Genomic DNA, 14956 nt, shown 5'->3' on the forward strand with positions numbered 1-14956 from the left:
TTTTAAAAAGAGGGCCAGATTTGATGACGTGAAGGGCCATGATGGCCAACCAAAGTTGCTGACTTTTTTTTGGATTGAAGTTGTAGTAAATACAGGGAACAAAGCAGTAAATACTATCCTATCAAGTGATGTGCTCTGAGGACTGCCACTCTTCCAATATAAAGCACAAAATCTCAATAACCCCTAATGGATAGGAACCTACTGAAAATGCACGGTTGTTTGCACATCAACAGTGAAAATGAGCATTGTTTCATTTCCATCTGCTTGGAAACACTGGATATGCAGGCTGGTTCCTGTATGAGCTGATTCCCATTTATGATCATCTCTGGGATATGTGAGGCTGCTGCTGGGATCATGACCAGGCTCAGATGGAGGCAGCTTCTGAGCTAGCACTTGTATAGCTACTTGAATGCTACCTCAAATTTAAACTGGGACAGCTGCCACAGGACCTACATAAGCTGACTAGAAAACATTATGCCTACACCAAGAAGCCTTGGGGCTGGCTGGTATTGCCTCTAGTGCATGCTGGATCTAGTGCATACTTACTACAAGTATGAAGAAGAAAAATAATAAATCAAGTTGTACAACTAAAAATTGTCCAAAGCAACTGGAGAATATTTTTATTCATTTACTTCCCTGTAGAAAGTTATGTTGCTTTTGTTCTTGACTTTAAATGAACTGATTGAATAACCAACCATTTAATCATTTTAAGTGATTCCATAACTCAAACAGAGCATGCGTGTGTGTGTGTGTGTGTGTGTGCGTGCGTGTGTGTGTGTGTGTGTGTGTGTGTGTGTGTGTGTATCATGTATGCCCTACAGATGGAATATTGCAAGTGCTAGCTGAAGGCACAAGTTTGACCAGTTTAGATAAAACATTAGACATGTCCTTTAAAGTAAAAGGCATAATGCAACGTTGACATTTTTATGGCCATCTCTATAATTATAATTGTAAATATTAACTGCAATTTCCCTTTAAAAGGTTTTTTCTGACTTGTATATAGTAAAGTCCATAACAGCAAATATAAAACAACCTTTTAAAATAATTTACACCAGATGCTAGTTTCTCTGACCACATCTCTCCTAATGCATGCTACCAGCTAATTGGGCTTAAAGCGGTAAATTTACAAATTATGGTTCAGTTTTAGGTGGGATGCAACATCTATGCAGAAAGGACCACTTTGGAGCAATTGGCTAAAGGGGAATATAGTCCTTTACATCCATTTACTATATGAGATAAGGACTATGCCTCAAAAGGCAGTTTACAGTATTTAATGTCTGGTCTATTTTTACAGAAGGAGGAACTGGCTTATTTTTTGTTTTGTTTCATTTTATTTCTGAAAAATGCGTACAGTTGATCCTGATTGTGAAGGGAAGTTTTGCCATCTTTAAACAAGATCTGGTTGGAAATATTTAACAAATCTCTGCAGATCTATGCAATGCAAAGCCCAATCCAGCCCAAGTTGAGCACTTTTTAAGCCCCATTGGTTTTAGTGAGAGATTTTAATATATGCTTACATCTCCACTATTGAAATTAACGAAGTTTTTTAAAAAATGAAATTAATTGATTTTGGCAAGATTCTAGACATATATTTTGGCATCTTGCTTGTGTTGTGCTTTATGTTTTAGGGCACCAACCTCATACTTCAGCCTATTCACTCAAAGTGGAAAGGTCTTTGTTTTAATGACCCTGAACATTTCAGCAAACTTGGCCACCTCACTGCTCACTCCTAACTCTACATGGTTCATGAACAGGTTCCAATACCAATCTTTGTGAGACGCCACTTTCTACGTCTTTTGGAGAACTTTCCACTTATTCCTACTCTCTGCTTCCTGCTACTTAACCAACTCCTGATCCAGAAGAAGACTTCTCTGATTCTATGACTACTCCTATTATTCCATGACTGTCAAGCTTAATGAAGTTAGTTTAGCAACATAAGAATAGCCTGCTGGATCAGACAAATGGCCCATCTAGTCCAGCATCCTAGTCTCACAGTGGGCAACTAGATGCCAGAACATGAGCACAAGAGCACTTTCCCCTCTTGTGGTTTCTAGCAGCTGGTATTCTGAAGCATTGCTGCTTCCAAATTTGGAGGTAGTGCCTAAGTATAATGACTAGCAGCCATTTGTCTTACCCTCTTTTAAAGCCATTCAAATTGGTGGCCATCACTCCCTCCGGGGGACGGGGTTCCAGAGTTTGACTGTATGCTCCATAAAGAAGTATTTTTATTTTATCTGTTCTAAATTTTCCATTATTCAGCTTCATTGGATGTCCACAAGCAAGCTGCTAATAAGCTCTGGGCATACATACTGCTTCCTCTCCATCTCCATTGACCCCTCCAGTAGGAAAAATTATAACCAGGACCTTCATCAATATTTTGAATGATGGTTTAGCAAGCTGGAAAGGGCTGCCTGACATGGGCCAATGTGGATGAATCAAGTTCATATGCATAAAGATAGCACATAGGTGTATTCTGTTCTTATACTTCTGTTTCTGATTTGCTGCCAACTCTTTGCCAACGTATAGCCCATCTGAATTAACACCCATGTTATTCTTCTTTTCCACATTTGACAGGTGAAAGCACTTGTAGTGCAGGCAGCAGATGAACACAAGCTGGGATTTGCCAAATGGTAACTTACTGTGATAGGAGTGTAAGCATGTAGGGCAGCCACTTGTCTATAACTGTTGCTCATAGACAAAAGGTTCCCTCCGCCCACTCACTCTTCTGCTTCCCTGGATTTCTGGTAAAGAAGTAAACTTTCCCTTCCTCCTTAGGCAGGTGCCACATGTGACCCAAAGAGTATTTACTTTTCTTTCATTATGAAACAGCAAGTCATAAAGCTGTACGCTCTTTTTCTTCCTATAAAGGGAGAATAAAATACCATGGGGATGAAAAGCTTTCAATATGCAGATAACATCAAGCTATATTTCTCCTTTTCCCTGGTTGTGCTATTCACTAAATAACATACACATAGTAAAACTGTCAACAGCACTTTTATCTCTTAAACAACCAACAGCTGTCTTAAACTTCATGCATGCAAAAACTAAAGTGATGTTGCTCAGATGGAGGAAGGTTTAGCCAAGAAACCCTTTTGCCTCCTCATCCTTTACTGCTGTTTTTCAAAAAAAGGTTTTTCTAAGTCTCCATGAGAGGGTTGGGGACTAGCCAGTTTTTCATTCCCCCATGGAAAATCATTTGGGGACTACATTCCAGTGGTGGCAGGTTGAGAGGTAAAAAGTGGGAGCAATGGATGCAACTCCATTGATTTACAAGGAGCAATATGCAATATTCAGCAGTGGAAAGCACCAAGGACCAGCAATGTGGCTGCAACCTCCTCTTGGTGATCTTGAATGTTCACCCAGTCTCTGTAAGCCATAGTTTGGCTTACGGTGTAGTGCAAACCCGGTCAATATATTGGAAACTTGGATCCAGAGAAGTGATGCATGTGTATGTACTGAGTAATTTGCAGACAGAGAATACGAAACACAACTCTAATTAAAGGCAGGCAGCTGTAACTGAAACAGGTAAGCTATCAGCTTGAGATCAGTGCATGGGTGGTTGTACATACACACAAAACTCTTGTTTTTAAAACAGTGATTTCCACTACCAAAGTGTCAAGCTGTTTTTGAGACTGAACATTGGCTTGTCACTTCGGCAGCGGGAAATACTGCACCAAAAACAATGGATGAAATGCTGGCTGTGCAAGTACCTGAGCTATGTGTGTGACTATTACAGTTCTTTGTATTGTGGCCGAAATCAGTAGAGGCAAAGCATATTTTGTGAAAAGAAAGTCTTACCAAGCAACACACAGGGAGACATTGGTTATAATCCACAATAGCAGCACTTGCATTTTGACAGGGAACATTTATGCGTCATTTATGAAGTTGCTTATGAACTATTTGGACTAAAGTGAATAAGCAATAGGGGGAAAGGCTGTTGTTATATAATCTGGTGTTTTCCCTATATAAATGTGGTCTTGATTATGTTCCTGTTGACTAGACCGAAGCTTGAAATGTAGCCATGGTTCTGGAGTGCCAAAAGTTTGGCATTTCAATGTGAAATAAACACAATTTTAAAGAAAAAGTTGCTTGCTTGACTGAGCTGTCAGTGCCAGTGATCCTTTTTCAGAGACTGCAATGCCGTGCTGAGATGCAAAGTATAGTTTGTTGGAGAGGCTGTATATTCATGGCCTTGAGGCCCTAAGGATACTCTAGGTTCCCTTTCTGAATTTTCAGTTTTCATTTAAAAAATGCAAATCTCTGGCCCTTTACTTCTGGAGCTATAAAAAAGTGTAGAGGTAGAGCTTTATCAATTTGCTCAATGAATAAAGCAAATTTGCTCCTGGCAGACTCACAGATAAGTTATTTTGTTTAAGTTTCTGCAGAGTAACTTATCCTACCCTCTGAGTTCCCACATAAAATTAGGAAGCATTTTTTTGCCATGATTTCAAACTCTGTACTAGAATTAATGTGGAAGCAAGAACAGAACTCTGGATCGTATCATATTTATCTTCATGTTTGCAAAGCTGTATTGAGGCATTTCCAATTGGGATGATTTCAGAAGACGACCTGTTTTAAAATCTAATATAGTTGTTCAGAAAGAGATCACCCAATTAGTAGTTAAAAACATCTAGCTACTATACTGGATTTAAAGATTACCTTGTGCTGGGGGGGGGGGGCAAAGGTTGCATGCTCCTGTGTTCCCCTAAACTTTATTATGAGTGCTTCTATCCTTATAGCAAATGATAAAGCAGATAGCTTCAAGGTAAAACACACTTGTTTGATTCCCATCTGTAAATCTTTAACTTAATTTGTAGTGTTCTACAGTGGCTTTAATGCATTCAAAGAAAATGTCAGTTTATATTTAAACACTAAAAAGTTTAAAAGACAACACTCCACTCCACTGTGTCAAATGCTTTCTTGATGTCAGCTCCTTCCTTCTTTGTAATGATGCCTTTATGTTGAGAGCTCAGTGCCTCTTCATTACAATCAAAACCAAGAACAGCTAGGCCAGAAATTCCACCAATTTGGGGGTGCCACTAGCCTGACCATAGCCTCAACCATTCTTAAGCTGCTGCAACTTCAAGAAAGGAATGGGGTGCAAGCAGTGGAATAGAAATACAGTAAAGGCAACTGGCTAATATTAATGGGCAGGGAGTTCTAAAGAGTAGGTGCAGCCACACTAAATGATCTATTCCTGCGTTTAGTTACATCTATCTATTTCTATTAACTGGGATAGCCTTAAAGATCTCAGATTCTATCATGTTTGGGGAATAAGATTGATACAGTTTTTAAATAAAATAAAATAATTCAAATTAATTCATCATACCTTAAATCGAAACTGGAAGGAATTCCCTTCCTTTTCCAATAATTTATTGGTCTTTTTTTTTAGAGAGAGAGAATGGTTGTTCTACAAAAGTAATAATGTTAGCAGTTTCTCATCAGTATTGATTTGCTCTGACTTTTTCCTGAATGAATCTAATTCTGCCTAAATATTTGGCTCTGAATTTTCTTAGTGCAGGGTGTGGAATCTTTTTCAATGTGAGGTTGATATTCCCTGCTGGGCAGTCTTCTCAAGGTGTGGTGGGTGTTGCAAAGTGGGTGTGGCCAGACACACACTACTGCCTACCCTCCATCCTGGCAAGCAGGAGGCATTATCACAGGACACATTCCAGTGGGTCCAATCACTAGAGGGCACAGAGCAAGTGGTGGCTTAGGGGGCATGGGGTGAGCAGAGTCCTAAGGGAGGGTGCATGGAGGTTGTATTTGGTCCCCAGGCTTGTGGTTTCCCACCCTTGTTTTAGTGCAACATTTTTACTTTTGTAATTATTTATTTGATTTGAACCTGAAAAAAAGTATTTCCTATTTTGAGAATTCTAAGACCACCAGAGTACACAACAGAAGTTTCCATTTGCTGTTCCAAGGTTTTTGATAAACAATCTAAAAATGAAATAGAGGACTCGTGCATTCGCTTTGTCAGTACGCCACATTATTCACACCAGCAGAACTAACACACCTGGGGGTTTTTTCTGCTTCCCAGTATATTGGGGAACCTCCAACTACATTAGTTTTGCTCTGACAACAGGTTTCTTTCTTTGCTGATGAAGTGGAATGCACTCCGTATCATATGGCCCTTCAGGCAGCCTTCTGCTAGTAAGATTGCTACATTTTTTCTATTTTGGCAATTTATGGTTAAAATTATTTAATTATTTAATTTCTAAAATCACTACAAAATAGCTTCACTGATCATATTATTTTATTTCAAAATTTAAGGAGAGGCAAAGTTCTCCTAGGCATTCAATTAAGTTGTTGCCTTCTGCTTTTTCTTTTAAACATATTGGTTTAATATTATTACTGCTGCTTCTCTTGTCACATTCTTTGACATGATCTTCCATAGGTTAAACTTTACTTTCAGTGCTTAATTGGGATGCCGGTAAATACTTTAACAAATATATGTATTTCTTCAAGGTTTTTTCTGTTTTTACTGATAATTTTTTGTTTTCTTTTTGTAAACTGCTTTGAAGTGTAACTGCAACATAAATCTTGTGAAATAAATAAAATAAAAGTATCTCAAACAATGAAAGAGCAAAAAGAATATATCAAAATTGATATATAAGTTAAAACAATAGATTGCATAGTTTCAAGCTCCAAGCAACCAACTGTGCAATACTTCCCCCAGTTCCAACAGAAGAACACACAGTTCCCAGGTGCAAGAGAACACAAAGTTCCCAGCTCTAATCAGAACACACAGTTCCTAAATCAAAGCAACCAGTTGCAGAATTTTGGGCTTAGGCAATCAATTGCAAATTTCCCAATAAACAGTCAGGTAAGAAAAAAAAAGCTCTCCTTAATTGTACAAATCCCCAGTAAACAGGTGTATCAAATATTTGGTTGACTTGGTTATCTTCTAATTCAGACACAGCCTAAGTTTATGTGTAATTATCAAATTATTTATCAAACAGAATAGCTAAGTTGTTATGCTAGACAAGAGTATACCCCCGACACAAAACCTTAGTCGTTAATTGCTGCTTTTGATGCAAATATTATTCCTCTATGATACAAATCCTAAAAAATCTTGGTAGGATTATTCTTTTAAGCAAAAGACACCACTTCTCAAAACAATTCAACCTGTGGTCAGGGACCAAGAAGTAAAATAATCTGTCTTCTCAATACATATCCCATGCTAGTTATTGTTACTGAGATATATAGTTCCTAAAATAGACTAATTACACAGCTTCACCAGACAAAAGTAACTCAAGCAGCATACATAATTCCTTTTAAGAATTCATAGACAGAGTTCTCCACATCCTCTCCTGAGAGCAATCTCCAGAGTATATTCTGGTGATTGTCAAGCTGTGGTCTCGGCCACTAAAATTCAAGATGCCAGAAATGACTTGACAGGCAGTAGGCATTCCACCAACAGTCTCAGTTACTCTTTTAGCACCCAAAGGTGATAGGACAGACCAATGTTGCAGTCGGGGGGGAGATGTTCAGAGTTGGATCTATATTTTTGTGTGGAGGGAGGGGTGGCTGGAGGATTAGCCAGCTTTTCACCCATTATCTAAATTAAATTCATTCTGATTGGAAGAGTAATTTCATAAAATAAAAAGTGTGAGGTGCCTTTGTTTGTTTGTATTTATCCTGGGTGGTATGAACAAGAATTCCAGGTGAAGCAATCAATGTACTCACCCTGGCTATGGGCTAGGGTGCAAAACAGACTGGAAATACACGTTTTAGTATGCTGGTTTCAAAGATGTGGTTTAAAAATGTAGCCAGAAGGTTCTACATTGCAATAGGAGTGTAAATTCATTGCAGAATATTGAGGTCTGAAATGTGAAAGGACTTAGAATTAAAATAGTCAAGGATTCCATATAATATTTTCTTTATCATCTGTTGATGGACTATCTATGCTCCAAGTGTCAACACCCTTGCTTAAGTTGAGGGAAGATTGGGAGTACCATGTAGCATAATCATGCCACGAAACATGCATGGAGCCTTGATATGGAAGGTTAGCAGTGTGTGATTTATAGTGCATGAAGATTCCAAATGTGTAGCTTAAGAAGAAAAGCCAAATATTTTTTACCACAGAAGTAGTGATTTTTATATTCAGAGTTTTCAAGACCACAGAAAATCAACAACTTGTCAAATTACTATTATGCATTTTAAACAACTGTATTGATATTCCAATAGCAAACACAAAGGGGAAAGAAAGAATATTATTATTAAAAAAGTTAGCTATGATTCAGTCTTTCTGATCTGAACTGGTCCAGGGAGCTCTAATATCCCCCCCCCCCAAATTATTCCAATATGTATACTTGCATTTAAAGAAAGGTTTTGTTGTCATGTTTGTGTTCCACCCTTCATTTGAGGTTGTAAGGGCAGCATGCCTGAGATTATCTTGTTTTTCTATCACAATTCTGTGAAACAGGTTAAGGTAAGGGATAGTAGCAGCATTTTCTAGGGAACTCTGTGCCAAGCAGGGTTAGGTCTCTTACACACAGACCCCACCACTGTATCACACCAGCTACTGTTTTCACATTGCCACATACTGGTCTTCATTTTCTTCTTTAGGGTTTGTGGATTTATCACTCCATGATCAGGTCCATCTCCTGGAATGTGCCTGGCTTGAGATACTGATGATTGGCTTAGTGTGGCGGTCCATGGAGCATCCAGGAAAGCTATTGTTTGCCCCTAACCTGCTGTTGGACAGGTCAGTCCACATGTTCTTTGTTTGTTTATTTCTGTTATTTACTGTTGTAACTGTCTTGCTATGCAATATTATTAGTATCAGCCTGACCTGCTACCATGCCATTCATACCAAATGCCAGTCGCAGAAGAGGGCAAGCCTAAAACTGGAACACTAACAGTATTGTATCTATACATTTACACAATGAAGCCTGGAGTCAGGATGCAGATCAATACCAGCAACAAATGCCACTTAAATGATTTCATGCTATGTGTGTATTTGCTGAACCATATTTCAAGAGTATTACAATGAGAGAGATGAGCTTAATAGTTTCTCCAGAATGATATTTATTTGTTTATTGCATTTATATCCCATTCTTTCCCCAATATAGAACTCAGGGCAGCATACATGTTGTTTCCCTGTCTCTTCTAAACAAAGTTAGTCACTTAAACATAGGACTTGCTTCTAGTTAAGCTAACATCTGGCGGGTTCTGAGATTTTCCTGCAATTTTGGCAAATACTTTTAAACAAATAACTGTGAAAACTGCTGAGAGAGAAGCGACCGTTTGGGGATCAATATTTCTTTTATCTATGAATTTGATAAAAGCAGCAACAGTAGAAATGAACCAATAGTCCAAATAGCCTGTTTTTCTTTTTAAAATAGGCTAAAGATTGCTATTCCATTCTTAGAGGCTGAGGGTGGTTCTTTGCAGCACACAAATATTTCCTTTAGAATTGAGCCAGAGACCTGGTTTCTGGTGGCTGCCATTATTGCAGCAGCCAGAGAAACAGGATGGGAAAATATTGTTGTCAATCAAGTGCTGTTGTTGGTGTTTATGTTGGTGTTTGAAATATTCCCCTGACCTTTTATTAAATCACAGTTAAAACTGTTTTAGCTTTACCATTTGATATTTCATAGCTATTCCTCAATTCACCTTGGAACTTGAAATGGTAAGCTGGAATGGAGACAGCTTGGACAGCAGACATCCTACATATTCATTCTTGAGTAATGCAAGGGGTAGCAAAATCAAACCCCTGCTTTCTTTATTGGTGTTCCTTTATTATTATAATTTAAATGAAAAAATAATAACCCCTCATCCTTGCAGAGAAAACGTTTCATTAGTTTTTGCAGTGCCAACGCATATAGTAAGAACGCATACTCCAGTGGAAAGTTAGGTAGAATTGGACTTTTTTAAAAAACGATAACTATTTCAGTTTTTCCTGTCTGTTTTTTGGATTAGGTACCATTTCTATTATCAAACAATGTTCAAAAGAATGAGGAATTGAATACTAGCAGTTCACAGACAGTGCACTTTCAAAACATCCCTTAAAGGGGATTCTATTCACAGTACATTGCAAAAATCCAAATGGAATGTTACCATTGAATGGATAACTGTGGCCAGGAGGAGCTGAAGTGGTGCAGGAGCCTAAGCTGATGAATGGAACTTTACAGAGTAAATATAAAATAACAACAAAAATAGCAAATAAAATAAGAACAGCAGCAGAGAAAACAAGACAAAAGATAAAAGGTTAAGGGACAGAGTGGCTAGATGCAAAAGAGGGCAGGGCTTCTTGCATAGTAGAGGGAATTTCAACAGGTGTAGTTTGTCATGCAAAAGAACAGGCATGCTTTTCTTTTTCACCTGCCTACCCTGTTGAAGCTTTTTCAGCTGCTTTCAAAACTTATGATAAAGGTCCCTGCAAATTATTTTTCAATGGCTATAGTTATGAAGTGCAGAAGCATTTTCACCAGGCTAGTTCAGATAAAATTTTAGATGCTGAGAATTCAGTGTTTTCAACACATCAAATAATTGCCAGCAGAAGTCAGGAAGAAATTCCCTTGTTTCATAAAAAGGCAGTAAATGAGCAGAAAGCTCTCCCCCCCCTTTCCTTTTAAGTCACTGCATAAAGACATTTTCAGATGCCGGATATAAGACTTAACAGAGTGTTAGCCACTATTTTTATTATAATTTCTGGGTTGGAATTACTACACAAATTCCACTGAACAGCAGAATAATGTGTGGTCTTTAAGAGTACAATCCTGTTTATGTTTGTTCTGAAGTTCATTTTATTAAGTTCAATGGGATTTACTAAGTCACTTCTGTTGCACAATTTTACTGCTTAAATTGTCAAAGGAACTTCTCTGGGAGATGTTTATTAAATAGATATCTTTACTGCTTTTCAATCCTGCAATACACAATAAATATCAATAGTTATCAGGATAAACAACTCAGTAACTAAGGGCACCAGGGACTGGTACTAAAGTTCAGGGAAATCCTGGGTAAACAGAACATAAGATGACCCTGCTGGGTCTTGCCACTGGCTCATCTAGTCCAGCATCCTGACCTCATAGCGGCCAACCAGATGCCTGCAGCACTTGAGTGTAACAGTACCTGAGCGCAGCTGTGCTCTGCCCATTTGCAATTCCCAGCAGCTGGTATTCAGAAGCATACCCACTCTGACAGTGAAGGTGGAACATGTCCATCATGGCTTGTATTGTTGATAGCCTTTATCCTCCATGATAAATCCAACATTCAGCTTCATTGGATGCCTACGTGTTATGGTGTTACGAGAGAAGGTGCAAACATTTGCTCTACCCTTTTCTCCATATCTGCCATGCATAGTTTTATAAATTTCTATTACTTCACCTCTTACTCTCCTTTTCTCTAAACTAAAAAAATCCCAAATGACTTCCTCAAAGGAAAGGTGCTCCATCCCCTTGATTATGTTAATTGCCCTTTTCTGAAGCTTTGCCAACTCTGCTATATCCTTTTTGAAGTGAGGCGACCAGAACCGTACACAGTATTCCAAATGCATAAAATCACCATGTCAAGCAAGTCATTAAAATATAGAAATGAATATTTCCGTTTCCAAGAATGAATAATGCTTATAAGGCTGCAATCCAACACACACTTAGCCCTATTAAACTTAAGGGACATCTGAATAGACATGTCTGAATAGACATGTACATGATTGTGTTGTGAAATAATTAGCTTCACTTCTACATACCTGTTTTTGTTGTACTTCACTCTCCAAATAGCTTGAACTACTGAGACCTAATTCACACTGCTAAATTCCACTTTTCAAAAGTATATGCAGGTATATGAGGACATAGACAAATTGCAACATGGAACAGGCTACACATACAGTAATCTAGCAGTCATTTTTGTGATTGCAGCTGCTGGGGAAAGTGGAAGCAGTTATAGAGATGGCTGCTAGATCATCATATTTGTGCCAGCCTTTCTTTAGAGTGGATATGCACCCTATATTACAGAGGCCAGTCATTTGATGGAAGGGCTGTCAGAGGATAGTAATCTATTGGAAGGCATCAGCTATTGTGGTGGAGCAGCTGCAAATGTTCCTGAATGACATATATCTGCTTTAATTGGGGACTGAATCAGTCTTGGTGGCCCTGAACAATGGCCTTTATCAAGAGGTGGATGGGGGAATGTGCCCTCTTACTCGTAGTTTTCAGTGGCTTTTGATACTATTGACCACAGTATTCAGAGAGCAGAATTGAGAGAGTGTACCTCCCCCTTTGGCACTTGTAATAGTTCCCACAGGACACTATTTTGTCTCCAGTACTATTTGGGAGCAGTCATTAGGAGTTTTGGGGCGTGGTGTTATCAGTATGCTGAAGACACACAGCTCTATTTCTCCATAACACCCGAATCAGGAGAGGTTGAGTATTCTGGATGAAGGCCAGTGGACTTAAGCTATTATCTTGGGAAGACAGAAGCTTTGAGGGTATGTGGCTCCATATCTGGAAGATAGACCAATTGCTTGTTCTGGATGGGACTGCACTCCATAAGAAGGAGCAGGTACGTAACTTGGGGTATTCCTTGATATATAATTGTCATTAGAGGCCAAAATGATCCCTGTGGCTAGAAGTGTCTTTTGCCATTTTCAGCTCAGATGCCATCTACTGTGTATTTGGATTGGAATAGCATGGCCACCGTACTGGTGACCTTGAGAGTGGATTATTACATTGTGTTCTGTGTATATTTACTAATGAGACTTTATGTATGGGATGGAATTGTGGCGTATGTTGGCGAGTCATGTTGTGTTACCTGTCCATGTGTGAGTTTGTGTGAATGTGTGTGAAAGAGAGGATGGTGGTAAATTGAGTTGTATTAGTAAGGCCAGAACAGTATAAGATATGACATTGAGGTCCACCAGATCTGGGCTGGGATATGAGCTCCAGAGTCTCAAACTGCTCAGCTCAAAGAAAACCTAGTAGCCTTTAGGAACTATTGTTTTCCCAAAGGCTACTGGCAATTAGCGTAGACCTTGGTAAAGCCATTAAGACGTTATGTTCTGGAATGCTTCTATTCAGCCTTCCTGCTGGGAGTAAAGCAAGACGCTTACAATAAGCTACCTGAAACTCCAGCCCTGACAGTGGTTGGAAAGGCCAGTAGTTCCAAAATCAAAGCCTCTTGGGAAAGGTACCTTCAATGGGCAATGGTGTCTTCTGCATCCCCTTCTCACCAACACCATTTTCTGGACTAAAGTGAGTGGCAAATGAATGGTGCAGAGGAGGAGCTGGTTGTGGGCCTCCAGGTGATACTGACCATTGACACAGGCCTTGGGACACACTTTCATCCTTCCCATGCCTTCTGACTAGTGCACCACTGCCATCACTAGCCACATCAGAAGTGTTTATAAGGAAGGGGTTACTCGGAGATCAAGGATGGGTAGGTGGGAGAGAGTGTAAAGGAATGCAGAGGGCTCAAGTTTCGTTTTTATACTGAATTCAGGCTGTCTCAGAAATAAATCAAGCTATCTCCCATTTCTTATGAGTTCATTCCTCAACACAGTCCAGATAAAATCCTATAATGCAAAAGACCTCACAATTTACTCTCCCCACAAACACTTCTGATACAGTGATAGATTATGCAGCCAGAGGATAAACTGCCATCTAGACTCCTTTAACCATTTGATAAGACTGCCTTTCCTGTCAACTGGGTCTCTTATGTGTAAAACTAAATAGTAGGCATTTTGTTGTTCTATAATCACAGACAAAATAGAGCAGTTAGTTAAACCTGGTGCTATGGATTTATATTCACATCCACTATGAAAGAAAAGGTGGCACATGGATAGAGTTTTAGCTTTGAATTTGGGAGATCAGTAACAAATGATAGTTTAGTTGTTAGCTTTTGCTACACCATTAATTTCTCCTAGCACAAGCTGAAGCATATTTGCTCATATGTAAGTTTGCCAGATGCTGGTAGACGTTCTTGATAAGGATGCGGCTCCATTTGAATGATTGTTTAGAGGCCAGGGAATTGTCTGCTCTGCCGGTTGGTCTGGAGAGAGGGTTGACTCCTCCCTCTGGAAAGGAGGCAAGAGGCTTCAGTGAACCCTGCTTGGTCCTTCCAGTAGGAGGTGTCATCCCCATCAGGAATGTTCTCCAGCAGCATATTCAAACAGAAATTTATGGTAAGACAAATTTCTGTTTTCTACTGAATTCATTGGCAATTATACTCTAGTAAAGGTTACATATAGGGATGCGGGTGGCACTGTGGTCTAAACCACTGAGCCTCTTGGGCTTGCCAATCAGAAGGTCGTGGTTCGAATCCCTGTGATGGGGTGAGCTCTTGTTGCTCGGTCCCAGCACCTGCCAACCTAGCAGTTCAAAAGCACTCCAAAAAGTGCAAGTAGATAAATAGGTACCACTCCAGCGGGAAGGTAAACGGCGTTTCCATGCGTTGCTCTGGTTTCAGTGTTCTGTTGCGCCAGAAGTGGCTTAGTCATGCTGGCCACATGACCCAGAAAAACTGTCTCTGGACAAACGCAAGCTCCCTCAGGCTGTAAAGCGAGATGAGCACTGCAACCCCAGAGTCGTCTGCAACTGGACTTAACTGTCAGGAGTCCTTTACCTTTTTAAAGGTTGCATAGGATTTTAGTGTCAGACTCTGTTTCCTTTTTGTGATGCTGAAAACTCTATGGCACATCGTTAATGTGGGAGATAGAGTTATTATATGCATTTATGAAGCTCCTCATATCTGAACAACAACAATAATCCAGACTATTACTTCTTAATGCGCGAATCAAGATAAAACCACACACTACTATGTAGAGATGAGTGAATATCAATTTGTTGCTCATTTTTTCAATCTTTGTTCTCCACATTTTCTCATCAGTTTGGTATTTTTAAAAAGTCCTTCTGAAAATTCACCAGCATTTTAATGCAATTTTTTTCTATGTTTTTGTATGCATTTTTGCTTAAAATGCTCATTTTTGCAAAACAGTTTCTTCTAATGTGAAGCA

General features: G+C 39.2%; 1 protein-coding gene across 13 annotated transcripts in view; it reads left to right on the plus strand.

Annotated features, from left to right (window-relative positions):
• Window positions 1-14956, plus strand: part of ESR1 (estrogen receptor 1) — a 200154-nt gene that overhangs the window by 166744 nt on the left and 18454 nt on the right. For all 13 annotated transcript variants that reach the window (XM_083732427.1, XM_083732429.1, XM_083732422.1 and 10 more), the window contains one exon: window positions 8572-8710. In XM_083732427.1, coding sequence (XP_083588553.1) covers window positions 8572-8710 — 139 coding nt within the window. The remainder of the gene's footprint in view (window positions 1-8571; window positions 8711-14956) is intronic.

This window comes from Podarcis gaigeae, assembly GCF_964106915.1.
Source record: "Podarcis gaigeae genome assembly, chromosome: 3".
Taxonomy (NCBI): domain Eukaryota; kingdom Metazoa; phylum Chordata; class Lepidosauria; order Squamata; family Lacertidae; genus Podarcis; species Podarcis gaigeae.